Below are 26,668 nucleotides of genomic sequence, written 5' to 3'. Positions count from 1 at the left end.
GGCAGTGCAGAAATTCTTCACTTTCCGTGTTAAGAAGCTAACACAGGCTATGGACTCTACTCCCCTTAAGAACATACATACAAACAGAAAGTTCACATGCAGTTTCAGGAAGCCCATGTGTCCCCTGAACCCCCTCCACCATGTCCCCTCAGGTACTCAAGAGCCCTCTACAGTAAACATCTTGAGCCTGACCAACAGCAGAAACCATAACTCATCACCTCCAGGCAGACTGGTGGAAACAGTATAACCCAACATAACAAACCCCAGCAACAGGGACAACTTACCCTCCCAACTTTGCAATCATCTGAATTCTAAAAATTTTATCTTTCAACAAATATCCAAGGCTAAGCCATCTCTTTCCCTCCCAGACTTTCACAAGTCTTGGTGGAGACGAGAATTGAGGTTATCTGTGTTTTAGAAATCAAAATTGCCAGTGTGCTAATGGGACAGGGTGGAGAGCCGTGAACAGGATAATACGTAGGTTACCTGGAATTGACTGGCTTCTCCACAGGCAATGCTTTCATTGTCATAAAAGGAAGATGGGCCACGGAAGATAAAGAACCAGACTCGCAACTGAGAGAAACTCGGTGAGGCCATTCAACTCATACGTTCATTCAACACTCATGTATTGAGCACCTACCATGTGTCAGGACTGTTGTAGACCCCGAGGATATATCTGAGACTAAAACAGAGAAAAAAGTCCTTCCCCGAATGTAATCCTTGAGCTTACATTGTAGGGAGGAAGCTGGACAAACACAATAAACGCAATAAATAAGTAAATTTTACAGTATGCTAGAAGGAAAAAGTCCTATGGGGAGAAAAAGAAGTTAAGCAGAATAAAGGGATCAGGAGTGTGTGTGATGGAGGAGACAAGTTGCAATGGTAAATTAGGGTCTGGAAATCCGCATTGAAGCTGAGATTTGAGTAAGACTTGAAGGCGAGGAGACATGTTGCTGTGGTAATTCCTTTTTTTTTTTTTTTTTGAGGAAGGTTAGTCCTGAGCTAACATCTGCTGCCAATCCTCTTCTTTTTGCTGAGGAAGACTGTCCCTGAGCTAACATCTGTGCCCACCTTCCTCTACTTTATATGTGGGATACCTGCCACAGCATGGCTTGACAAGAGGTGCCATGTCCGCACCTGGGATCCGAGCCAGCGGACCCTGGACCGCTGAAGCGGAACATGCGAACTTAACCACTACACCACCAGGCCGGCCCCTGCTGCGGTAATTCCTGAAAGAGATGAACGAAGATGATGCCAATAACAATACTACATGGCTAACATTCACGTGTTCACTCAGCAAATATTTATTGAGTGCGTTACGAGCTAGGTGCTTGTGGTGGGCTGAATAAACGCCCTGAAAGATATCCAGTTCTTAACACCTGGAACCTGTGAATGTCACCTACATGGCAAAAGGAACTTTGCAGATGTCATCAAGTTAAGGATTTTAAGATAGGGGGATTATCCTAGATCATTTGGTGGGCCCTAAATGCATCATAAGGGTCCTTGTAAGAGAGAGGCAGAGGGAGATTTGATTATAGAAGGGAAGAAAGTGGTGTGATGCTAGAAGCAGGGGGAGACAGTGCGAGGTGAGGCGGCCCATGAGCCAAGGAATGAGGAAGCTGGAAAAGGCAAGACAACAGACTGTTCCCCTGGAGCCTCCAGAAAGAAGAAGCCCTGCCGACACCTTGATTTTATTCCCATGACTCATTTTGGACTTCTGACCTCCAGAACTGTGAGAATAAATCAGTGTTTTATACCAGCAAGTCTGCAGTAATCTGTTACAGCAGCCATAGGAAACTCATACAGTGCTGTTTTGGATGGGGAGGTAGTGATGGGTGAAACTGACGAAAATCCCTGCCATGTGGACCACCCATCCTTGACCGCTTACTCTATGCCTGGCGCTGGCCTGTGCCGCTGATGCGTAGTATCCCTTTAATTGTCACATCAATCCTAGGAGACGGTTGCTATTCAACCCTAGAGCCCTTGAATTTAGAGACTTTGTTCTCTAACCACTTGAGGGTATTTTGGTCATGCCCGATTAGACTGTTGTTCTGAGGCTATTTTGGGTGTGCCAGTGATCTGCTTATGTCATCTTCGATGCCACTGGTCACCTGGGTGGGTTGGGCTACTCTGGGTGCCTGGGGAGCCGCCCCCTTCCTCTCTCACCACACCAGGAGTAAGGCCCTTCCCAAAGAGTGGAGGACCATCCTTCATTCAAGGGTACACGAGTGGCATCTTCTGCATGAACTGTCACATAATCTTAGCTAACTCAAAGAGTGGTGACTAGAGGCAGATACTTCTTCTAAGGGCTTTAAGAACGTTAATTTATTTGATCCTCACCATAGCCCTGTGAAGTGGCTTCTATTATTACCCCCATTTCACAGATGAGGAAACAGAGGCACAGAGAGGGTAAATAACTGATCAAAGACCAGACGACTAGTAAGGGTTGGGAGCCAAGATTCAGCCTCTTCCCTGCCTCTAAGGCTCATTACTAAAATAGCTAAAATTTATTGAGCAACTACTATGTGTTGGCACTTTTCATTTAAGCTTCACAATAGCTGTTTGAATGAGGGACAAGGACTATCTCTGTGTTATGGATGATGGAACTGAAGCATCGTTAGGTTTTGAGAGGCTCAAAACGCAGACAGGGAGGTTGGAGCCCCTGTTCTCATGTCCTATGCTGTCCTTTTATTAAGCACTGCTTCATTCCAGGCACTGTACTAAGCCCCGAGGGTGAAGAAGTGAATAAGATGAACGCAATAAAAGTCGTGGTTAAGAAGCTGGGTTTTGGAGTCTCAGAGACCATCTGTGTGGTCTTGGGCAAGTGACTTAGTTGTTCTGAGCCCAGTTTTCTCATCCGTAAAATGGGCACGGGACCTGGACCGACCGCAGGGTTGTTGGAGGATTACGTGAGAACCAGCATGCGAAGTGCTAAAGCACAGGGTTTGGCATGGGTGAGTTGTCAATACATGTCGGCTGTTGTCACATTGTTGCTATTATTATAATAAGAAAGCTCAGTCCCTGCCCTTAACTGGAGAAGATGCCCAAACAATGTAGACATCACTGCTCCTCCCACATCAATTCTGATGGTAATTTAAAGAGCTCTGAATTAGGCTACAGCTTCTTGCTTGCCCAACCCAAACAGCAGACTGAAGACAAAAGCAGGGACCCCATGCCTTTCACTGGTCCCCAAACCACCCATCAGTTCTCCTACCTCCTGGAATGGGTGAGGAGCTCTAGGAACATCAGTCACCCTCAGCCCTCCAGGGACACAGTGAATGTACTCAAAGAAAGAAAATACTGGAAATCCCCCCAGGGCTTATGACTCTGAATTGAGCATGCACGTGCTGAACTTACATGGAACTTCGCTGGGACCCAGCGATGAAGATGGGGAATAGACCTAATCTCCATTGCAGGAGCCATGGGAACCACTGCTGACTGAGGTTTTTGTCTTGTTTTCCTCGTCTCTGAACCAAGGCCTTGCTGGGACCAGCAGAGAGCTGCCCTACAGTTTCTTCTCGTCAGCTAAAGAAAACGTCTTCTAGGGAATGAAGGAAGAAAAGGCGATACATTTGTTTTCTGCCTGGAAGATTTATCATCCCCAAAACGTGACTTTCATGCTGAGGCAACTGGATATCCATATGCAAAAGAATGAAATAGGGCCCCCACCTCATGTTGTAAACAAAAAATTAACTCAAAATGGATCATAGACCTAAATGTAAGCCCTAAAATTGTAAAAGTCATAGAAGAAAAAAATAGGAGTAAATTTTTGGGACCTTAGGTTGAGTAACTGTTTCTTAGATATGACACCAAAAACAGAAGAGATAAAAGAAAAATTAGATAAATTGAATTTCATCCTTTTATTCCTTTTTTTTGTTGTTGAGGAAGATTGGCCCTGAGCTAACACTTGTTGCCAATCTGCCTCTTTTTTCTTGAGGAAGATTGTTGCTGAGCTAACGTCTGTGCCAATCCTCCTCTATTTTATGTGGGATGCCACCAAACTGTGGCTTGACGAGTGGTGTAGGTCTGTGCCCAGGATCCAGACCCACAAATCTTAGGCCACTAAAGTAGAGCATGTGAACTTAACCACTACACCACCAGGCTGGCCTCCCAAAATTTTTAAACTTTTGTACTTCAAAGAGCACCATCAAGAAAGTGAAAATAATACCTACAGAATGGGAGAAAATATTGCAAATCATATATTTGATAAGGGATTTACATCTACAATATATAAAGAACTCTTACAACTCAACAATAAAAAGAAAAATACCCCAGCTTAAAAATGGCAAAGAAGGGCCAGCCTCGTGACCGAGTGGTTAAGTTTTCACACTCTGCTTCAGTGGCCCAGGGTTTCACCAGTTCAGATCCTGGGTGCAGACATGGCACCGCTCATTAGGCCATGTTGAGGCAGCATCCCACATACCACAACTAGAAGGACCCACAACTAAAATATACAACTATGTACTTGGGGGATTGGGGAGAAAAAGCAGGGGAAAAAAAAAAAGAAGATTGGCAACAGTTGTTAGCTCAGGTGCCAATCTTTAAAAAAACACACGAACAAAAAAAAAAACAATGGCAAAAGATTTGAGTAGATATTTCCCCAAAGAATGGCCAATAAACATATGGAAAAATGTTCAAGTTCATTAGTTATTAGGGAAATGCACATCAAAACTACAGTGAGATACCACTGCATTGTATCTAGGATGGCTAAAATAAAAACGGCAGACAATAACAAGTTAGGAAGGATGTGGACATACTGAAACTCTCAGACCTTGCCGGTGGAATTGTAAAATGGTGCAGCCACTTTCAAAAACAGTTGGCAGTTCCTCTAATTGTTAAACACAGAGTTGCCATATGACACGGCAATTTCACTCCTAGGAATATACTCAAGAGAAATGAAAACATACGTCCACATAGCAACTTGTACAGGAGCGTTCACAGCAGCATTATTTGTGATAGCCCAAAACAGGAAACAACCCAAATGTCCATCAACTAGTAAGTGGATAAACAAAATGTGGTCAATCCATAGAATGGAATATAATTTGACCACAAAAGGAATGAAGTACTGATTCATGCCACAACATAAATGAATCTTGAAAACATTGTGCTAAGTGAAAGAAGCCAGTCACAAAAAAATCACATATTGTATGACCTGAAATGTCCAGAACAGGCAAATCTATATATAGAGAAAATAGATTTGTGGTTGCATAAAACTCGGAGAGTGGTGCAGAATGAGGGGTGATTGTTAATGGGTACAGGGTTTCTTTTTGGGATGATGAAAATGCTCTAAAATTCGACAGTGATAATAGGTACACAATTTTGAATACACTAAAAACCATTGAACTGTATACTTGAAATGAGTGGATTTAACGCTACGTGAATTAGATCTCAAAAAAGCTATTTTTTTTTTTAAATGTCAGTCTTTGTCCTCAAAGAAGCCGCTGGAGACTTCTCTTTAGTTAACGCCAGTACTATCTTTTACCCGAGCACAGATAAATTGGGGGTTCTGGCTGAAACCTGTCTTTTCTGCCCATCTTCTACCCCACAGTTACATTTTCCAAGTTTATCGCGTTGTCTCCTGATTCCAGCCTAGAAACGTGTCCCTTTCTTCATCTGGATCGCCATTTCACCTAGCTGCCTGCTCCCATCCTTCACACATCAGCCATTGCTGGCTCCTAAGACACCACAGAGTGCCCCTGGGGTGTGCCCCTTTCTCACCGCCATTCCATTGAGTTGTGTTGGTTTGTGTCATTGGTTTGTGTCCTTGGCTGTGTCCCTCACTATGCTGTATGCTCCCTGAGGGCGGTTGAGATGCTGGTTTTGCCAACATCGTCTTGGTTATCCCCGAATGAATGAATAAATGAATGGAGTGAATATATGCCTGAAAAAGAACAAGTATCTGTATGGAGTGGGAAAATATGGAGGATAAGAAAACATAGGCAAAAGGAAGAAGGGAGGATTTTGATTAAAGTTATATTACCATGTACCCTCTTTTTTTTCCTGTTTCCCGAGAAATGTGGATTTCCCAGTCCTACAGCCACTTTGATCATTTGAACCTCTCAGATTCTAGAATGGCTTCTCGGTTTCCTCTGAATCAAGCCAAAACCCTTGGCCTTTCAAAGAACACCCAAAACTTTATTTTTCTGTTCTTTGACTCAGAAACCCCAAGTTGGGAATCTAGTTAAAGAAAATAATAACAAGCCCCTGAATGCAGAGTGTGGTGTTGGGGGGGTGAACTCTAGAAACAAATGCACAAAGTTACTGATCTGGCATTATTCATAACAGTCAAAAATCGGAAACAACCTAAATATCCAACAGTAGGAGAGTGTCCATCACACCATGTCCCAAAGATGAAATAATAAGAAGAATTGAGTGATCTGGCAAAATATGTGTATTGTACATTAAGTGGAAAAGCAGGTTATAAACTGGTAGGTAGGTTATAAACTGATCGCCAATATGTCAATTGTGCCCAGATAAATTTTTAAAACTGGAAAAAAATCACACCAGAATAATTTCAGGGGTTTTCTTTCAGTGGTGGGACTATGGATGCCGTTCTGATTTCTTTTTTTTTTTAATGTATCCAGGTGTTCTACAGTAAACATATATGACTTTTATAATCAGAAGGGAAAAATTCCCCTAATTGTCTCACTTTTCCCACTGCTGTTCTTCGGGGAATTCACTCGATAGCTGCTTTCTTCAGTCAACTCACGGCCACCTCGGAATCCTCACCAGGAGCTGCACCCCAAGCATGCAGGGTTTCAGGGCCTTGCCAGCTGCTCCCTCGGGCCACTCAGGCAGCTCCCGAACCCGCACCCCTCCCAGAAGTCTTTCCTGAGCACCAGGAGGGAAGAAGGCTGGCTCGTCCCCACCCTGCCCGAATACAATGCTCCCACTTCTCTCTTTGCGTGACTTCTCCAAGAAAATCCCCAACCTCTTTGCTGGGGCTTGACCTCAAGAGGCTGCTTCCTGATACGGCCCAGCAGCTGGCACGGTTGGCCCTGTGTGCCTCTGCACCTGGCCTCTGAGTCGAACCTCTCAGAAGGAAGTTGAAATGTCGAGGCCACGGGTCTCCCCATTGTGGGATGAGGAGGAAGGCGGTGATAGCTTTTCAATCTGCATGTCCTGATTTGTCATGGGAAAGACTTCTGTTGGCCATTTAAAAACCGCTCAAACAGTCTTAAAACAGCTTAAGAAGTGATGAAAGGTGTTCGCACTTAACCTGGACCAGCAACCTTGTTCGTGGAGTCAGCCCAATGCTGGGTAACTTTGGTGGAGAGGAAATGAGTGTGAAACAACGATGCGGATGTAGCTGGAATGCACCTAGGTTTTCCAAGTTGCTTTGTCCAAGTGTACATCCAGCTTATTCCTAAACTGGAATCAAATTAGAGAAACCTTTGAAGGAAAAAGTAGGTCAGCAAACATTTGGATGCTTACCGTGCACCTGACACTTACAACTCAGTGTACTTGTGAAATGCTGTGGCTTTATCTAAGCAATAAACAAATCTGGAGAGATTTTTCCCGCAGAACTTCCTGGTCACATATTACACCCACATGAAGCATAACAAGGAAGGCTCAGAGAAGAAGGGACTGTCTTGTGGTGCTCTCAAGAAAGGCACACATGTCTTAGCTCCTGTGGCGTTTCGAGCTAATCACCCCGGCCCATATAGGAAATGCGATGGAATTAAGGATCAAGATAAATTGGATATCCTGGCATCAACCTTTGGTGTTTTTGAAGCTGATAAAAAAAGATTTGGTGTGGCAGCCTTCCTCATCAGTTTGGTATTTCACTTGTCATCTTAAACAGGGTAAACAAACCACAGACATATTTTTCTTCCCTGCAGAACGGCACCCTTTTTCGAGATTAGGTCTGGGTTCTGTTCGGCAATTGGAATTGAGTAGAACGGAGGTGGGGGAAGCATTTTTTAATTCCACCCTCTTCTCAAATATTTAAAGTGGAATAACGAGTAGGTGAGTGACTGTCACATGTCCACTCTTTTCCATTCCTGCCACCCAAATGCAGACCTAAGTCACACTTGTCTTAGGCCACCATAGGTGGCATTTCTTCCCAATCCATCTTGTCAAGGCTAAAGGCACTGAGATCACCAAAGGAGATTCTGAGGAAGAGTAGGGAGATGGTTTTCGTTCTGCCAAGTCCAGGGCTTGGGTTCTTGTTTAATGGGATCTACAAGCCGAGGGTGAAATGGAAATGGAGGTTTTGAGGGCCACACAGGGGAAGAGAGAGGAGAGATGAGGGATGGCAGGTGAGAGGAACCTTCATGGGGAATTTTGGGAGTTGTCATTGGGTTCCATGTGAACTGACTTCCCCATCCACCCAGAAGATCTTCAGTAAAATATCCATTTCTTGGTACATTATCAAGTTGAATCTCTTTGATGGAAGAATTCATTCATTCATTCAACAAATATTTATTGAGAGCCTGCATCTGCCAGGCAGCGTTCTAGGTGTGAGGATAAAGGAGTGAATGAAACACACCCAACACAGGACAACTTGGATGAAAACAACAACAACTTGGGTGAATCTCCAAGGAATTCTGCTGTGGGGGGAAAAGCCGTTGCCCAAGGTTGATCTCGTGTGATTCCATTTATGTAACATTTGTGAAATGACAACATTTTAGAAATGGTGGTCGCTAGAGGTTAGGGATGGGGGTCTTGGTGGGAGAGAGCTGTAGTGATGACAAAGCATCAGGAGGGATCCTTGTGTCAATGTGGGTTCAGTATCTTGACTGTGCTTTGGATACAGGAACTTACAAGTGGGATAAGATTGTATAGAACTACACACACACACACACACATACACACACACACTAGTACAAGTAAAACGGGAAATCTAAGATCCGTGGGTTGAATCAACGTCAACATTCCAATTGTGAGGTCGTACTAAAATCTTACCACTGGGGAAAACTGGATAAAGTCCAAGTGGGATCTCTTTTGTATTGTTTCTTAGAACTGCACGTGAATCTACAATTATTCCAATAAAAATTTCAATTAAAAAAACCCTCATCCTTTGGGATGGACCAGTGGTGCAGCAGTTAAGTTCACACACTCCTCTTGGTGGCCCGGGGTTCCCCGGTTCGGATCCCTGGTGCGGACATGGCACTGCTTGGCATGCCATGCTGTGGTAGGTGTCCCACATATAGAGGAAGATCGGCACGAATGTTAGCTCAGGGCCAGCCTTCCTCAGCAAGAAGAGGAGGATTGGTGGTGGATGTTAGCTCAGACCTAATCTTCCTCAAAACAAAACAAAAAACCCCAATCCCTGACCTGATGGAGCCTACATTTGAGTGGAAACTATGGCTTCATGGTGGCTGCAGGGCAAAAGCCAAAACCATCCTTCAGAGGTCTGCCCCCTCTGGGGTATTCCATGCACTGACACCAGAGATTCCTTCATGTCCTCAAGACATGTCATTGAATCCCCACTGGTGACTGAACAAAATCCAGACTCGGGAGGAGACAAGTGCAGAATAAGGGTGGAATCCCAGCTCTCCTGAGCCCATGACGTGAGCACTTGGGCATTATCTGGGCTGCCTTTTGTGCCTCTATCCCGGGCATCCAGCACCCACAGACTATAAAGGTGAGACTCAGATGTACAGGGGGCTCCCAGGACTCATCTGGGACCCTGCTTGGCTTGTTCCCAGCTTCCTCCATCCCAACTACCAACCTCCCTCCACCTCTGCGCCAAATGCCTGCTCCATCCTGGCAGCACCTTCAGCTTGGGGAAGCTCCTTTCCCATACAGACATGGGCGTGGCTCACTGCCCTGGTTCTCAGCATCAGGCAAGAACCCCTCATGCCAGCCCTGGCCTAGGACTCAGTCCTGGATTCTAGCCCCTTGGCCACGGCCAGTGGGGTCAGTGTCCAGTCCCTTAACCTCCTCCTGTAAAGGGGGATTCCCACACCAATCTCTTGTCCCATTGATTGTACAATGGGGCATCTAGCTGGCTATCAACCGTCCAGCACCACCACTTCATTTTATTGCCTCAGAAGAACTTCAGAGGAAAGAAGCCATGTAAAAATAAAATGAGGTCTGAACAGACTCTAAAGTGTTTATTATTTTATACTATGCCATGCCTTGCATAGAATGACCACAGAGCAACACACCTTCTCGGCCACATAATTTACGAACAGGGCATGACTGAGAAAGCTAGAACTCCCAGATGACAATCTAGTCCACTGGGAAGAAGGGAGAGGGGGAAGGAAGAGAGGGGAGGCAGGAAGGAGCAATGATAACGATTTCTCTGTCTCTTCTGTCATATGTCAGTGGCCGCTCATTCTAAGAACGATGATCACGTGATGATACAATTTCCGATTCATGGTCACGGTCTTTATGATAAAAGAAAGGGGCATTCTTAGAAGTGCTGGAGCTAATCAACAGATATTTGATCGGCTTTCAAACAAGGTTTTTATGGCCAAAATAAGATGAAAGAGAAGATACTGACAAGCTCTGTCTCCACACCGTTGTCTCAAAGCAACCGGGGAAAGAATAAAGTTCAAAATGAAACGAAGGACCTGCCCTCCACCCAGAGAGGAATAAGGCCTGGAGTGCTGGGAGGCTGCCAGGGGAGCTGTTCCTCCCGGGCTGAGTCTCAGGTCTGCGGGGCCCCGTGGCAGTCAGAAGCCCTGTCCCATGCTTCCTGGGAAGGGGTCTGCTTCCTCGCGTCCCAGTCTGCATCTGGGATGAATAACCCATGGAGGTCCAGGTGCATATCAACATCAATGGATGCGCGAGCCAATTCTGCAAAGCTTTTGGCATCCAGAATAAGCAGAAAAGGTGGCTTCTGGGGATCAGTAGAGACAATTGCTGATAAGATAATTCCTTTGGGGAACAAAAAGAGACACTTCGTCAAAGCACAGCCTTGAACCTCCTCCAGCTGGAGGGATGTTTCTCAGCTATATCTCGCTGTCCTCTTTGAACTGAAGTATCTAATCAAAACAGAAGGGCAGTGAATTTGATATTCTGTGTGAGCAGAATGGAAAGGCCAGGGAAATCAGAGGGCTGGGAATTAGAAGACCTGGTTCCAGCCCTGGCTGGACAAGTCCCTATAACTCTCTGAACATCAGTCTCTTCATCTGTAGAGTGGGGATAACCCTCTCAACCCTCACAGGGTTGCTGAGAGGATCTCTTGCACAGGGAATTATGAGAACACTTTGTAAATTATTGCATGCATTGAAGAATGGCTATTTTCCTGCAGTTTAGAAACTCTGATCATAGAGAATCAGTTTTGATTCTGCATTTAGGCTAATATACGTCACTTGGCTAAACTCAGAGTAGTTGCTCTCAAATGGCATTTGAATGAGCCCAGTTCACCTCATGCACGTGCAGCATGCCAGCAGCCTCAGCTTTTCCCTCTGTAAAATGGAAATATTCTAAGCACTCACTCTCAAGAGATAGAGGATTAAACAAAATAATGCACCCAAACTTCTAGCAAATGCTTGTGGTTCCTCCCAAGCCCACCAGGGTCTCAGAGCAGCTGAGCAGAGTTGAAGTCAGATCAGCTTGGATTCAAATCCTACCTCTGTAGGCACTGGGTGTGCCACCCTGGGTAAGTTACTCCACTCTCTGTGTCTCTCCTTTGGTGAAGTGAAGACAGTGTTATTCCCTACCCATGGAGAGAATGGATGGGACCCATCCGTGCAGCCCAGTGGGAGGCCAGCCTCAGCAGGAGTGGGTACCAACAATCCCCCATCTCGGAGAGGACAATGACGTGGGGTCCCCCACCCAGCGTGCCGTGCCACGCGTAATCAGCGGGAAGACATGGCCCAGGTGAACCGCTCCCTTCTCAACTGAGGGAAGCAGCTGGCAGGCTCAGTAGCAGAGCCTGCCCTCCCCAGCAGGTGTGGGCAGCCCCACCCACAGTTCAGGTTACCCTCCTTAGCATCCCCAGGGGTGTGGGCAGGGCGTTGCTGGGGCAAAGGCAGAATCAATGAGGGAAAGGAACACTTGGTCATTGGGAAACCTCGAAAAGAGAGGTGGGCGACATATGCACTTTTGTGTGCTCCACGAAAAAGTTACCTGCTTAGAGATAGTGAGGGGTCTGACCCGGCCATGGCAATGAATTTTAAAACCAAGATTCACACGACCCTCCGACACTCCAGGAGAGGGTGGTGTGCTCAGTGGAAAGGAAGTAGGCTTTTGTGTCACAAACAATTTACTGTCCCCCAAAAGGACGGCTGACCTTTGCCCCTGGGAGGTGACCTCTCAGCCCTGACAGTCCTGCTGATGACAGTGTCTTCGTTTACCTGGGGGCAGCCAGATAATCTATCCTCACAAAGTGAGTTAGGTGGAGACTCTGGGCTTGACCTCCAGAGGGGCTGGAGGCTAAAGGTCAACCACATGGGAGGTCAACCATGTCTGCGTGACCAAGCCCCAGATAAGCTCTGACACCAGCGCTTGGGTGGGCATCCTCCCTGGGTATCGTTGGGAGACGTCAGCATGGGCCGTGACTCCCCTGGGAGAGGACGCTCGGAAGCTGCACACGTGCAATGTGCTGGATTCTGCCCCAGGCTCCTCTTCTCTTTCAACCAGCATCCTTTTGCTGTGATAAACTGTAACCACGAGTATAAGAGTTTCAGTGTGTTCTGTGAGTGTTTCTATTGATACCGAGGGTGGGTTTGGGGACCCCTGAACGTGCAGCTGGTGTCAGAAGTAAGGGTGGTCCTGGGACTCCCTAATCCCGCCATGTTGGACACAGACAGACCTGGGCTTCAAATCGTGACTCCATCAGCTGTGTGATGGGGCGGGGTCACCGCCCCCAAAGGATGTCTCTGTTTGCGGAATGATCACGAGCAGAGTGCAGCCAACGGGTGGTCCTTCCCAGAGTCTTACCATCATCCTCGTCCTCGGCACCCGGTGTGGGCACAAACAGTGGTTCCGCCGGCCAGCAATGCTCCTCTTCCCATTTTAAGGACGACTTCGTGAGAATGTCATATTTTAGGATCTGTTCATCCAAAGAGGAGAAACACAGAGTGACCTGTTGGAGAGCATGCTTGTTCCCTGCGAACAGGAAGGCACTAGGCCCACTGAGAGAGGAGGTTAAGCCCCTTCAACGAAGACCCCAAGTGACATCTGGCCCTGGTCAGAAATGAAAGTAGTCAGCTTTCCTCCTCCAGCTGAAACAAAGGTCCTCCCCCCTCCACAGAGCTGACATTACACACTGAATTCTTTGAAAAATAAAGATCCTGAATGTATCTGGTTCTTGGCATTTCATTGCAATTTTTATGTGTTAAACAAACTAATGTATTCAATGCAAACCTTTAAAGTATAATATGATTCTTTTGTTATTTCAAAAGTGCAAGTCCTTGGACTTCTCTTTACCTCTAGCAGGCCCGTTTCCCTGTAGGGTGAGGGATTAGCTGGGAGTGACCTGGGGTGTGTGCATATGTGTGTGTGGGAAGCTTCATTTTTCGTGTTGTGCATTTCTGCACTGTTTGCATTTTTTAAAAACGATTTTCCATTTTATTATTGCCAAATGAGGACATCAAGGACAAGTGACTGCACAGCACTTAGCATTGTCCCTGGGATACAGCAAATGTTCAACAAATAGTATTTTAACAAAGAAAATAAGCCTTCCAAGTTTCAGCTCGACCCTCTCTGCTTGAGAGGGTGAGATCCTTGACGGCAGGCATTGGGTCGGCCTGTTCCCTTTTATCCTCGGTGTCCACCACGTTGTCGCACAGCTTTGGCGCTTGATAAACATGAATTGAATAAAGAAATCAGTGAATAAACTTGAGCCATGACCCCTTTCCTGAGCGTCAGCCCATTAGGTACGGCTCCCTCTCTTGGATGGTCCATTAATGCCTCAAATGCATTTTGTCCCAAACTGACCTCATAGCCTGACCTACCTCCCGTCCCCAGGGACCTGCCTTTTCTGATCAAGGTCACTCAGATTGAGAATTCAGCTTCACAGGCAGACACCATCGTTGTAGGTTGCAATCGCACGGGGATGAGTACCTTGGTTGGGATGGGGCTCCATTGAACTTCAGCGGCAAAGACGTATCGGTATCGCTTCCCGTTGTGAGCATAATTGATCCGAGGCAGCTCTAAGCCTAGAGAGAAGACCCAGCTGATGACGCCCCACCACAAGGACTGGAGGCATCCGCCTTCTGGGCCAAGCAGGCGTCTTTCCATTAAAACAGCTCCCAGCCAGGACCCCTGAACTTGATCAAGGCCCCAGACTGGATCAAAGGTGGTCACAGGGCAGGATGAGGGACCCTCTGATAATTACCCCAGCTCTGTTAGAAGGTTCAGGAACAAGGTAAGATAGAACTAGGTTTTTAAGTATGTAAATATCTTTAATTACCCCAGATAGAAATCAAAGAGAATTGCATGATTAAAATCAGAGGGGACTGCAACTTTTTTAAAGCTCTTTAAAAAAAAGTACTCGTGTGCACACACGTGTGTGTGGGTGTGAACAGAAACTTCTGAAGCTTTGGAAAGGAGTATCAATGGGGGAGAGTTAAAAAAACCCCTGGTAAACTCATATAATGACATTATGTAAAAATAATATTTACAAAGAATTTTAAAAACATGGGTAAATGTCCATATCATACGATTAAGTGTAAAAGGCTGGTTATAGAATTATTCCACTCTGTTACAAGTTTGGAGAAAAAGTTGAGAAGCATGTATTATAACTTCCTTAGAGTTTATATTTTATATCGTACATTCTAAGTTTCTCATTATGTGAAATTTTCATTTTACCTTTTACTTTTATAATCCAAAAAAACCTTAAAATTTTGCCCATGTAAATGCATCTATATTTACATAGGCCGGTTGTGTCAAACTAAATTTCTAAGTCTGAATATTGAAATGAAAAGTCTCCCTCTTATGAAATATTCCAGGCCGTTGGAGCCAACTGCTGGGGAAAACACAATGTCCAAGAAAAGAGGAGGAGGGATGCAAATATTTGCCACGTGGAGGCCTCCTGAAAAGGACCCAAGGCATAAATGGGTATCAGGCTCAGTGGGGAGTTCAGGGAATGCACCACTGAGATGGGAAGATGGCCAATCCCACAGGTGAGTAATCGTGAAACTTCCAAGAGACAGGTCAAGATGAAAGTGAAGAGGGACCACCCACATACTTAAATCAGAAAAAGATGCCCACAGTTGGCCCCAGAGTAGACCTGAGACTTCCCATGATGCTTCTGGGCCCCTCAACACCCACCCCTTACCTCCATCCTGCAAATGACCAGCTATAGGCACTTGGTTAAGTAAAGTATGATTCATCCCTGTGAGCTCTGTGCAACTATCAAAACCATGCTCTTGAAGAATCTCCAGGATGTGGGAAAATTCTCAGGCTACATTTATTAAAGGGAAGCAGATGTTTCAGAACATTCTAGACGGTATCGTACACTTTTCGTAAAACTATAAACGCAGAGGTTAAGGGTTTTCGAGTTAGAGAAACCTGGGTTCAGATCCTGGCTCTGCTGCCCATCTTTGGGCAAGTTACTGAATTATTCTCAGCTTTGCCATCCTCAGCTCTAAAACAAGAATGATATGTGCCAACACCCGCCTCTTCGAGTTGTTCTGATAACAGCTACCTTTGCTGGACTCTCAATACCAGCCGGGACCTAAGCAAGGCCCCTTATGTGCATGAACTCATCTAGTGTCAATGATAACAGGATGAGACTGTCGGGATGAAAGAGATGATGTCTGAGTAGCCCCAGAAGAGGGCCTGGTGTGTGCCAAGCAATGCCTAGATGATAAGAAGACTGGAAGGATATTTCCTAAGGCTTGTCATGGGTGGAGCGATGGTGAGGGATTTGTCTATTGTCATCCTTTTCAGTATTGCCCAAGATTGCTGCAATAAACAAGAACTCTCTTCTCAAAAACAAAAAGACCATAATGTTTTAAGTCTGTGTCAGCCCATATAACGCTGCGGCTGGTGAGCAGAGATGGAAGCTGATGCCTTAAGAACTGGGACCGATACACACACTTTCACTTGTGAAGACCCCAAGAGGCCGGGGTGCCACACAGAACCTGTTATAGGATCCATGGGACACTGTTTACAGTAGTTCTCAAGGGCAAATCTGAGGTCATCCTAGAAAAGTCCCCAGGACTGTGGCCTTCCAGACACTTGCCCTGGCACGGGGCAGCGACGCAGGGAGCAAGGCTCCCAGTTCAGAGCCACGCCCTGCCACTCTTTAGCTGACTGTCCTTGGGCGAGCTCGTTCATTCCAACTTCAGTGCTGAGCCGCAGACCCCTCTAAGTCAGACTTCTGTCACGTGCTGGTGACACACTGACTGAGAAACGTGGTCCCTGCCTCATGGGCTTATATTCTAGGGCGGTGGTTCCCAATCAGGGCAATGGTGCCACCCCCACGGGACTTTGGCAATGTCTAGACACATTTTGGTTGTTCTAATAAAGGGTGGAAGTGCCTGTCTGGGAGGTGTTTGACGATATATGAGAGAGAATTGTCCCGGATGCTTTTCATTGGGGCATCCCGAGAGTGTTCCTCTTTGTCCCTCGTCCACACACAACTCCTCTGCATCAGAAGCAGGTATTATCCAAAGAGGCCTCAGGGGTCCTCACCAAGTTCCGCCCCTTCCCTCGACCCAGGGAGAGAGGGTGCATTTTACCTTCATAAAGCAACTCTGGCTGGCAGTAGACTTGGTTGTCTTTTTCCTTCAGAGCTCTGGCTGTTGTAGATGTCAGTTTGATTAAATTGGAGCCCACTTCTGCATCCTGAAAGAATGAGTTTTTCCCCCAAATGAAAATCTGTTATTCAGAGCCAACATTCGCTTCACCGTGTACATCTAAAAACCGCTTTAGCATATCTCATCGAGTTCCGGCCTCACATTAATCACAGGGAGCGGCTATTAGGTTATTGGTATTCCGATCCTCAGCTAAAAATGAGGATTGGTGATTCGAAGTGACTCTCCCAAGATGGCATCACTGGTGGGTGGTAGGACTGGGGCCCCTAAAACCCTGGCTCTCTTTTCTACTCCGGGCTGCCCTTCCCTCACAGGTGAAATGATGTACTTCTAAGTTCTCACTTTTTAAATACTGGATGATCCGCCTGTAAAAGGTCGCATCAGTCATTAAAAGGATGTTTATGAAGAGTTCATAATAACATGGGAAATGCTCATGGTAGAACACTGAGTGGAAACGGCAGCAGAGTAAATTGCATACGCAGTTTGAGCTCAACCAGGCGAAAAAAAAAATTATATTGTAAAGAGCCTGGGAGAAATATACCAAATATTAACAACTGAGTGGGCAGTGGGATTAGGGGGACTTTCATTTCTTTTTCTATGCTTATCAATATTTTTAGTATTTTCTCATATGAAAATGTATCACTGCTGAAACGAAAACAAACGTAATAAAAATTGCTTAGGAGAAAAATATCTGCCAAGGACATTCCTTGGTCTCAAGTTGCCATCAGATTTGGCTCTTTTCGATACCTTGTTATCATCATAGTAACCCAGGAGAGGGATGTAACACGATTGGTTACACGTTAATCAAACCTCCATCGCTCCCTGTTCCCCTGCATACTAGCTACGGGGCCTTGAGCAAGTCACTTAGCATCTCTGAAGTTCAGTTTCCTCACCTGGATAATGAGGCATCGTATACACAGCGTGTAAATAGTGTATGCATCATAGAAACAGTATATGCGTCCCCAAGTTACTGTGCAGCTCAAATAAAATAATCCTTGCAAATGGTTTACAGGAGGGCCTGGTTAGCAGGAAGCGCTACATAATTGTTAGCTGCTGTTGACGATATCATTTTTTTTTTTTTTTTTACTATTATTATTACATTACTGCCACCACCACTGGGGGTGAGTTCGGGTTAGGCCCTAGAGGAGAATGAGGAACAAGAACCTGAGTTCCTGCCTACCCGCAGTTGAGAGGGCAAGAATTAGTGTTATGGCTGACTTCTCATTTAAACTTTTCTCTGCTTTCCAAAATTTCCAAAATGAACTTTTATAGTCAAAAGAAACCTATTTGAAGAATAGCAGCTTTTTGCTGGGAAGTGGGAAAATTTACTATATCTTAGTGGTTGAACTGCAAGGGCCTTTTAAGATTTGTTTCGTTCAATTCCCCAATTTACAGAAGAGGAAACAGAGGTCCAGAGAAGGAAAGTAGCTTGTCCAAGGTCACACAGAGAGAAGCAGAGCCTGGGCCCTTCACATTGTGATTCTTCTGCTCAGAAGCAAGAGCATCAAAGGCAGAGGGCAAAGCAGGTGCAAAGGCCCTGAGGCTGGGCTGGCCCGTCCTGTCCGCATCCTGTAGGTCTCGGCTCAAACATCCCCTTCTGGAACAACTCAATCTGCAGTGTCTCCAAGGCATTTGTCCCAAGCTGTAATGATCTCCTTTATGGAGCTACTTTCTTCTTTTATGCTGTCTTCCTATGACGACAGTGACCAGATTTTGTTCGGTGCATGGCACATAGTCAGACTCCAGGAATAAAATGCCCAGTGAATGAGTGAATGCATGACTCAATAAGCTTTTCTTTCAACTGTCAAGGGCCAAAACATGCGCTCTGCAGGATGGTTCTAAGAAATAAATGAGACAAAGTGCATGAAAAAGCCGCCTTGCGCTGGCACACAGGCAGTGTCTTACAAACAGAGGCTCTAAATGCCGCCACCTGCGCAGCAGCAGATTGGCGGGAGGCCCTGCCTGGTACCTTGCTGGTCGCATGAGACGAGCAGGCCTCCTGTGCACGTCCTGGGCCTGATTCTCAGGGAGTCGATCTGCAGAGATGTCTTGTAATGCCAGCCAGAAACTGGTCAGACTGGTTGAGGGATAAACCGTGAAGTTTTCCACACACAGCGGTAACGAACATGACTCGGTGGCTTTCAGCCGCCAACGTGCTCAGCTTGGGGAGGACATCGCTTTCCAGCCAGAATTCAACCAAATCTTCCAGGCTTGCTTTGGAATTCTTAAACCCGAGGGAACCCCCGAAGAAGCGGTAATGAGAGTAGCCCTGGACACACTGGCAGTGGAGTTCGGTAGCACTGGGTGTGAAAGTCCACAGCCTTCTACGTGCACGCGAGCAGGCCCCTCAGACTCCCCAGCCTGCCTCCTCGTTCGTAAAACACGGGCGCAATTCGTAACTTTTGGGTGGGTGGTGGGTATAAGCGAGATTGCTTTGACCTGCGTCTGAGTGTTATGGTGAGGGTTAAATTAAAACATGGCTATGAGAACACCTGGTCCAGGACCAGGCACATCGTGGTTTGCAACTCGGAGCCAGAAGACATGCGTTCAAATCCCAACTCAAATTCCACAGATAATTCTGCCATGTCGGGCATGTGACTTTCTCTCTCAGCTGCAGTCATGGGGCTAATAAATAACTTAGACGGCTGTCATACAGATTAGGCGACAAGCGTGCAAAGCATTTAACAGTGCCTCAAACTTGCAGGACCCAGGGCGAGAGTGGAGCCCCACCAACCCTATGTCTAAATACATCAAATTGTTAAGTAAAATACCGTTCTCTCCCCCTGCCTTGACACAGACCTTCGTAATGTTGTGGAACGGCGCTGTCCAATATGCAGCCACTAGCCACAAGTGGCTAAGTTAAATTTTAAATTAAAATGAAGTACAATTAAATATTCAGTTCCTCAGCTGTACCAGCCCCATTTCAGTAGCACACGTGGCTACTGGCTGCTGCACTGGACAGAGAAGGTTCCATAATGGCGGCAGGTCCCATTGCACAGTGCTGGTCTGGGAGGATGGGTGAGCATCTAGGATTCTAGGACTTTCTGGTGTCCTGAGTTGGAATAGGGCAGCAGAATGAGGGCCAGCCTCTGGGCCTGGGCTCCCGTCCCTGACCCCTCTTTAGGAGGACAGAGGCAGGCGCTGCGAGCAGGCTCCGGCCTCTTTGGGCAGGAATTCCAGGATTCTGGTTCAAGGTTGGGGCGGGAGACAGTGCCCCTCTGAGTGGGCACGACCCCTTGGCCCTGTGAACTCCTCACCCTGTGGAGAGGGATACTGTCAGAGAAAGGCCAGATCAGGACCCCCCAGAGTGCCAAGGCCAGAGTAGGGGTCCCCCTTACTGGGGTCTAACAGTAGAAACAGCACCTAACACGGGGCCTGGCACAGTGAGCCCTCGATAAATGGTGGCATCTCTTGTTATCGGATCTTCATTTCTGCATTTGGACAAGAAAAAAAACCAGATCTACTGAGATGGGGGCTGAAGCCACCCGTTCCGGGTCAAGATGCCGCCCGCCTGGATGGCTGTGGGGATGGCAGTCAAGCGCTCATGAACCCACCAGGAGGCGGTGCACAGAGCCCTGTAGGCAGAGGGCAGGGCGCGGCAGGGACTGTCTGCACACGCCCACGCCCCTCCCAGCCCAGCCCTGCCTTAGACAACCCAGGAGCCATCCTACCCAAACAGGCACGCCCCCCTCCTTCCCCCTCAGCTGGCCCAAACGCAAGAGAATCTGGGGCAGCTGGGAAGTTCCAGACTTTTGCATATACTCCACTGTTGCCCGTTCCATGTGGAAAGCACTTTCCGCTTGGGGAAATGTTCCAGATGCAAAAGGAAGACCCAGTGCGCTTTTAGAGACCTCGCTTGGCATTTTTCGCTCATTCATTCATCGAAAATATTTTAGAGCTTAATGAGAACCCACCCAGTGCCAGACCCCCGTGACAAAGAGTCCGGCCTTCTCAGAGCTTTAACACGAAGGGGCCGCTGACCAAGTTCATTATAGCTGAGACAAACATGGAGCAAAGAGCTGCAGGTGCCAGCAGAGTGTACAAACTCATCTGAGGGGAGTCAGGACGCTGAGACCTGAAGGGTGTTGAACCGGAGTTTGCTCCCTGGCTGTGAATTAGAATCCCCTGGGGGCTCTGAGGCCAAGCCCACCCCTGGGCCCCGCCCCCTGAGGTTCTGCCTTTGCTGGTCTGGGCCTGATCTCAGAGCCCCAGGACCCGAATGGAGTCTGATGGGAAGAGGACAGGGCTGCAGGCAGGGGGGACCCGGATGTGCAAAGGCCCCAGACCGAAAGGCATTATGAGAAGGGGCGACCTCTCCCGCAATCCTCCCCTAACACGCCTTTGGATAGGACAAAATTGGAGCCGCCAGATCTGGACGTAGAGGCCACGTCTGCCCGCCCGACTTCCTTATTTTAATACACAGGCGGGGCAACTTGAAAGTGAAGCAAGAAGACATTTTTAGGGGACGATAAATAGCAATTAAAAAGCGTGGCCAGAGCTACCCTTCCCAGGGCTCGTCTTCTTTGCTAGTTTCAAAGCAGCGGAGTGACCACATGGCGCCTTTTAAAATATATGTGCTAAACTTCTTAGCTGGGCTCCAAGGAAGCAAATCACTTCTCAAGCGTGATACAAGGTTAAAGATCCCACAGTGTGTGGACAGCGGCACGGAGTGTTTCCTCTCTGAGCATCATCCCCGGCTGAGGTGGGCGAGAGGCGGGGGCCAGGCTTTGTGACCCCCCCCCCCCATTGCTGCCTGGAACCAGGAGTCACAGTTCAAGGGACCTTACTGTGGTATTTCCCAGAGTCAGGAGCGCAGAGCCAGCGGCCCATGTGATGATCTTGTGGGACACGGCCACTCATTCAATAGCCCTGAATCACCTGGGGAGGATGTTCATTCCTTTTTCTCTTCCCATCTTCTCGCCTGGGTCAAGGGAAGAGTCTCACTGAGACGCCACTATGTCCTCAACATCTAATACTTTGGAAAGGCTCCTTTCAACAAAGAGGTCAGGTCTTGGCAAGTGACAGTGTCCGTCTAGAGCTTAAGACTTCTGCTTCATCCTCACCGCTTCACGCTCCTGCTCGTCTCTCTCTGCAGCCAGTCAAGCCGGCTCGCCATTGGGTGGTGATATGTTTCCTCCCAAATGAGTTAAGCCAAGAGGGGGTTGATGTAAATGAAAATGTGACTCGTAAATGTTAAACAGAGGTGACAGGAAACATGGTAAAAATCATGACAAAGACGGACAAATGACTATGGATGGGAAATGCTGCAGAGATGGGAAAGAACTCTGACCCCGGAGTCAGAGAAGCCCGGGTTTAAACGCAGGCCCCGCTCACTGGTGGGCAGCACGCCTGGACCCTGCATTAAGGAGCATGGGCCTTCCGTAGGGGTGTGCTCCATTCCCCAGGCCTGCAGAGCCCCAAGAGGGGTCAGTGTGACCCATCTGGGCTCTTTCCAGAAGTTGGGCTGCTGGGGAGAACAGCAGAGTTATACCCACAGGTATGGGTTTAGAGACGGTGGGTGCAGGCAACAATCTTGGCTCTGTCACTCTGGGCTGTGTGACCTTGGGCACGTTTCCTAACCTCTCTGAGCCTCAGTTTCTTCATCTGTAAAATGAGGACCTCTCCCACAGGTTGTTATGATCACTAAATGAGGTAAGGAAAATAAAACGCTTAGCAAAGTGCCTGGCACATAGAGTTCATTTAGTAAATAGGAGCCATCAGAACGGAATAGAATTGAATTTGGTTTCATTTAAATTAATCAAGTCATGAAGTCAGTGAGTTCTGGAGCCAGAAGCCTCTGTAGCCTTCGAAACCAAGCCCAGAGCCTTGGCAGCGTTACCCTAATTGAGGACAATGTCTGGCCCCGTGGTCATTTTTAGTGCAAGAACAGGCTATTCAACAGCAGGGGGTCGGTCAGCAAATGGCGCTGAATCTCTGCCAGCGACTGTCAGGCAAACATTTAACGTGATGCTGTAGAAGAACCATTAATATCATGGAGAGATGTTTAGATGCACAAACGGGGGAAAAAAAGCAGTACACAAAACAGTACGGCCCTATTCCGCCCAGAGGAGTGAAGTTCTGACACGTGCTACGACACAGGTGAGCCTCGCCGACAGCGAGCTCAGTGGGAGAGGCCAGACACGACCGGCCGCACAGCGCGTGGTTCCACGTAGGCGACGCGCCCAGAAGACGCAAACCCTCAAGACATAAGGGAGACCAGGGGCTGCCCGGGGCTGGGGCAACGGAAGGATGGGGGTGATAGTTAAGGGGTACGGGATGTTTTTGGGGGGTAACAAAAACGTTTTAAAATGGATTGTTGTGATGGTTGTACAACTGTGAATATAATAAAAGCCATTGAGTTACATACTTAAACGAATGAAAATGGGTAAACTGTATGGTGTGTGAATTACATCTCAATAAGCCTGTTAAAAATTAGGTACAGCACGATTCCCTTCTCTAAAATTAATATATATTAGTTCTAAAATAGTATATATTAATTCTAAAATAATACATATGTGCATTATATGTACATTAATATGTACTCACATATCTATTCTAAATATATTATATGTTATATATTATATTATATATTATATTATATATTAATGTTTTATTTTAAAAATAACATATCTTAAATACTATTTAAATATTTTAAAGTAATATATATGTACATAATTATTATATGTACAAAATTAATATATACATATATATTCTAAATATATATTATTTTAGAATTAATATATATATTATTTTAGAACTAATATATATTAATTTTAGAGAAGGAAATCATACTGTACATAATTTTTAATAGCGCTATCAATATGTAATATATATTAATATATATGTGTACATATATATCTCCCTACAGATCTATATCTGTCTATCTGTCTATATGGAGACAGGGCTTTAGGAGGCAATACAAATATAGCCACAATGGGTTTATGGGGATGTTTTTTCCTTTTTACTTAATCTGTGTTTTCTAAAGTTTCTACTCTGAATATGTTCCAAAACGATGGAAAACGTTTCTGTCTTCCTTTAAGGACAGCTCATTCTGGATTTCTGTGTCAATCAAACCAGGGCGTCGCTTCTTTGACAGGTGGGCTCACGGGGCCCTGGGACAGAAGCCCGCCTCTTTCCTGCGTTACCTGGGCCGCGTGCAGGGGCACAGCGAACCTCCTGAGGACAGGTACGGAGGTGAGCCTGGAGTGCTCCTCGATGTCCTGGTTCAGGTTGGCCAAGTAGAAGAGCTGGTACAGACTGCTGTCCTCGTAGGCGACGACATCAAACAGGAGGCAGCCGTCCTCTTCATAGGCATTGACGTGATGGAAGACCACCATGGGGTCCGTGTAAAACTTGGTTGGCATGGGCTTCCTGGTCCTTTGGTCAACGATGTGAATGTAGGTCTGGAAGAAGATGCACAGCCAGCAGTCAGCTCTCCCTCGGCTGGCCTGGCACTGTGGCATTGGGGTCAGGACAAGGCAGCCCCACCATGCCCTAGCTCGTGACCCTGGAGCGCCCCTTCCCCATTCTGAACCTGTGTGTCCCACCTCCAGAGGGCCAGCCTCAGAAGCGCTGAGTCATGGCAGCTGTCATTGTGGCATCTCTTTCAGATGGAGCGGAGGGAAGCTTTGCTGCTGGGGCCTCTGCCTCTCTAGCAGGACAGGCCCCCCCCTCCCCCCGCCAGAGTGCACCGTCCCCCTACCCCCCTCACTTGACTGTGACTCCAGCTGGGCCCGCTCCCTGGCAGTGGCTGAGTTGGGGAGAACCTGCCAGGTGCCAGCCTTCTGGGCCTCCTGGGCTCCATCCACCGTGGGAGCCCCTACAACTGCCAAACCACGTCTGCCCTTCTGGGTCCTCTCTCCAACCTCCACCATTGCAGAGCTCCGCCTGGATGTGGTTGTCATGGCAACACCCCCTGCCCTGGAGGGCTGCAGTGCCCGGTGCTAGTTACTGAGCCTCCGTGGGTACCAGCGCATTAGGCCTCTGCACGCATTAGGCCTCTGCACGCACGTCTGGGGGTCACGAGGCGGCATCACTCCGGGTGGTAATTAGCCACATCTGCAGCCCCGTTGCCTAATCCAAAAGGGGGTGGTGTTTTCTTTCTTTCGGCAGCTCTGGCCTAACCACCCTCCTGAAAGGGAGGGAGGAAGGGACTACTCCAGGCTGTTCTTTTGCCAATTCCTCCCGGCTTATTTGCCTCTCTCTCTCTTTAGGCCTTTTCTTTCTCATGACCCCAATCCCTGCGTCAGCCACAGGCACTTTTCAGAAAGTTCTCTTCCAAGTGAATTCCAAAGCTCTTCCCCAGGCTCTCTGTCCCGCCCCAGGGGCACGAACTCTTGTCACTGTGGGACTCTCCGAGGCCAGGGAATCCCCGGGGGCCACACATTGAAGCCTGGAAGGGCCCAGAAACCCCTGCGCATGGGACGTTCCTCAGCCGTGTCTGGGAAATGGCTGCAGAGCAAACCCAACTTCAGCTGGCTTTCCTGCCGGCCCCTGGCCCCACTCATTCACTCCACAAATGTTTATAGAGGGCCTACGACACGTCAGACACTTTGTCGGGAACTGGAAAGAGAAAATAAAACCAAGCTCCTGCTTTCATGGGGGTTATGTTCCGGTGCAGGGAAAGCCAGCAGTCAATGATCAAATGTATAATGTGTCAAGGACGATGAGCACTACTGAGGAAAACAAGCAGCACAGAGGGTGGAGAGAGCCTGGGGTTCTGTTATAGGGAAGTTCATCAAGGAAGGCCTCGGCATCAGGGGTGCTGAGCTGAGACCTAGACTAATTGAGGGAGGAAGCCATCTGGGGAAGAACATTCCAGGCAGAGGGGACACAAAATGCAAAGGCCCTGAGGCAGGAATGTGTTTGGCTGGTTTGAGATTCAGGAGGCGCAGGATGTGCACGAGGAGGCTGAGTGAGCAGGGAGTCAGTGGTGGGACGAGGGCATGTGGGGACTTAGGCAGGTGAGTGGACCCTTTGGATCTTATTCTGAGAAAGAGGGGAAATCACTAGAAGGTTCTGAGCAGAGGAGGGACCTCACCTAACCCCTTCCATCCCTCAAACACTTCACTCTCCTCCCTGAGAAGAGGGAATAGGCCTTAAAGAGGTGGCCAACCACAAAGGGGACACATATTTGCATATGTACTTAAAGGACTTGAAATCAATGCTCCAAAGAGATACATGCACCCTTATGTTCACTGCAGCGTTGTTCACAATAGCCAAGATGTGGAAGCCACCTAGATGCCCTTCTACGGATGAACGGATAAAGAAGATGTGGCATAAATATACAATGGAATACTACTGAGGCAGAAAAAAAGGCACAATCATCCTATTTGCAACAACGTGGATGGAGCTTGAGGGTATGATGTTAAGCAAAATAAGCCAGACGGAGAAAGACAAATACTGCACGATGTCATTCACATGTGGAAGATAACAAATATAAGGATAAAGAGAACAGATTAGTGGTTACCAGAGGGGAAGGGGGTTGGGGGGTGGGCGAAAGGGGCAAGGGGGCACGCATGTATGGTCACGGACAAAAAATAGATGACTGGTGGTGAGCACGATGAAGTCTATTCAGAAATTGATAAGTGATAATCTACACCCGAAATGACACAATGGTATAAACCATTATGATCTCAATAAAATTACTGGGGGAAAAACAAGATGTACATGATCCTTAGGAAGAGGAGCAGGGGGGACAGCGATGGCTCCCTCTGGAGCGGCGAGTGTTGGGGACGGGGAGGAGGGAAGGGGACTTGAGGTGTTGCTTTCTGTACTTTGTAGTATTTGAATAGATGACATTGAGAACTACTTGAGATCTTTCACAAGTAACGACAGCAAGTAAATAAATACATATATAATAGGCACGCATACATATATTCATACACACACACACACGCACACACGCCTATACGGGTCTACATACACACACGCACACACACACATGCATGCACACATACATACTTTGAGCGCTCATGTGCCTGAATGGAAGATGTGTCTGTTGT

General features: G+C 47.2%; 1 protein-coding gene across 3 annotated transcripts in view; it reads right to left on the bottom strand.

Annotated features, from left to right (window-relative positions):
• Nucleotides 1-10,036: 10,036 nt before the first annotated feature.
• BCO1 (beta-carotene oxygenase 1) overlaps nt 10,037-26,668 on the bottom strand; it is a 36,372-nt gene continuing 19,740 nt past the window's right edge. For 2 of the 3 annotated variants that reach the window (XM_014844272.3, XM_070500723.1), the window contains 5 exons: nt 23,810-24,067; nt 16,590-16,695; nt 13,966-14,060; nt 12,841-12,952; nt 10,037-10,830 (listed from right to left, as the gene is read on the bottom strand). In XM_014844272.3, coding sequence (XP_014699758.1) covers nt 10,601-10,830; nt 12,841-12,952; nt 13,966-14,060; nt 16,590-16,695; nt 23,810-24,067 — 801 coding nt within the window. In that variant the 3' untranslated portion in view covers nt 10,037-10,600. Of the gene's footprint in view, nt 10,831-12,840; nt 12,953-13,400; nt 13,700-13,965; nt 14,061-16,589; nt 16,696-23,809; nt 24,068-26,668 lie in introns of those variants that run through there. The other variant, XM_044761564.2, reaches the window with a different exon arrangement.

This window comes from Equus asinus, chromosome 28 (assembly GCF_041296235.1).
Source record: "Equus asinus isolate D_3611 breed Donkey chromosome 28, EquAss-T2T_v2, whole genome shotgun sequence".
Lineage (NCBI taxonomy): Eukaryota > Metazoa > Chordata > Mammalia > Perissodactyla > Equidae > Equus > Equus asinus.
Note: the sequence above shows the minus strand (reverse complement) of the source record. Positions and strands in the feature narration are given on the sequence as shown.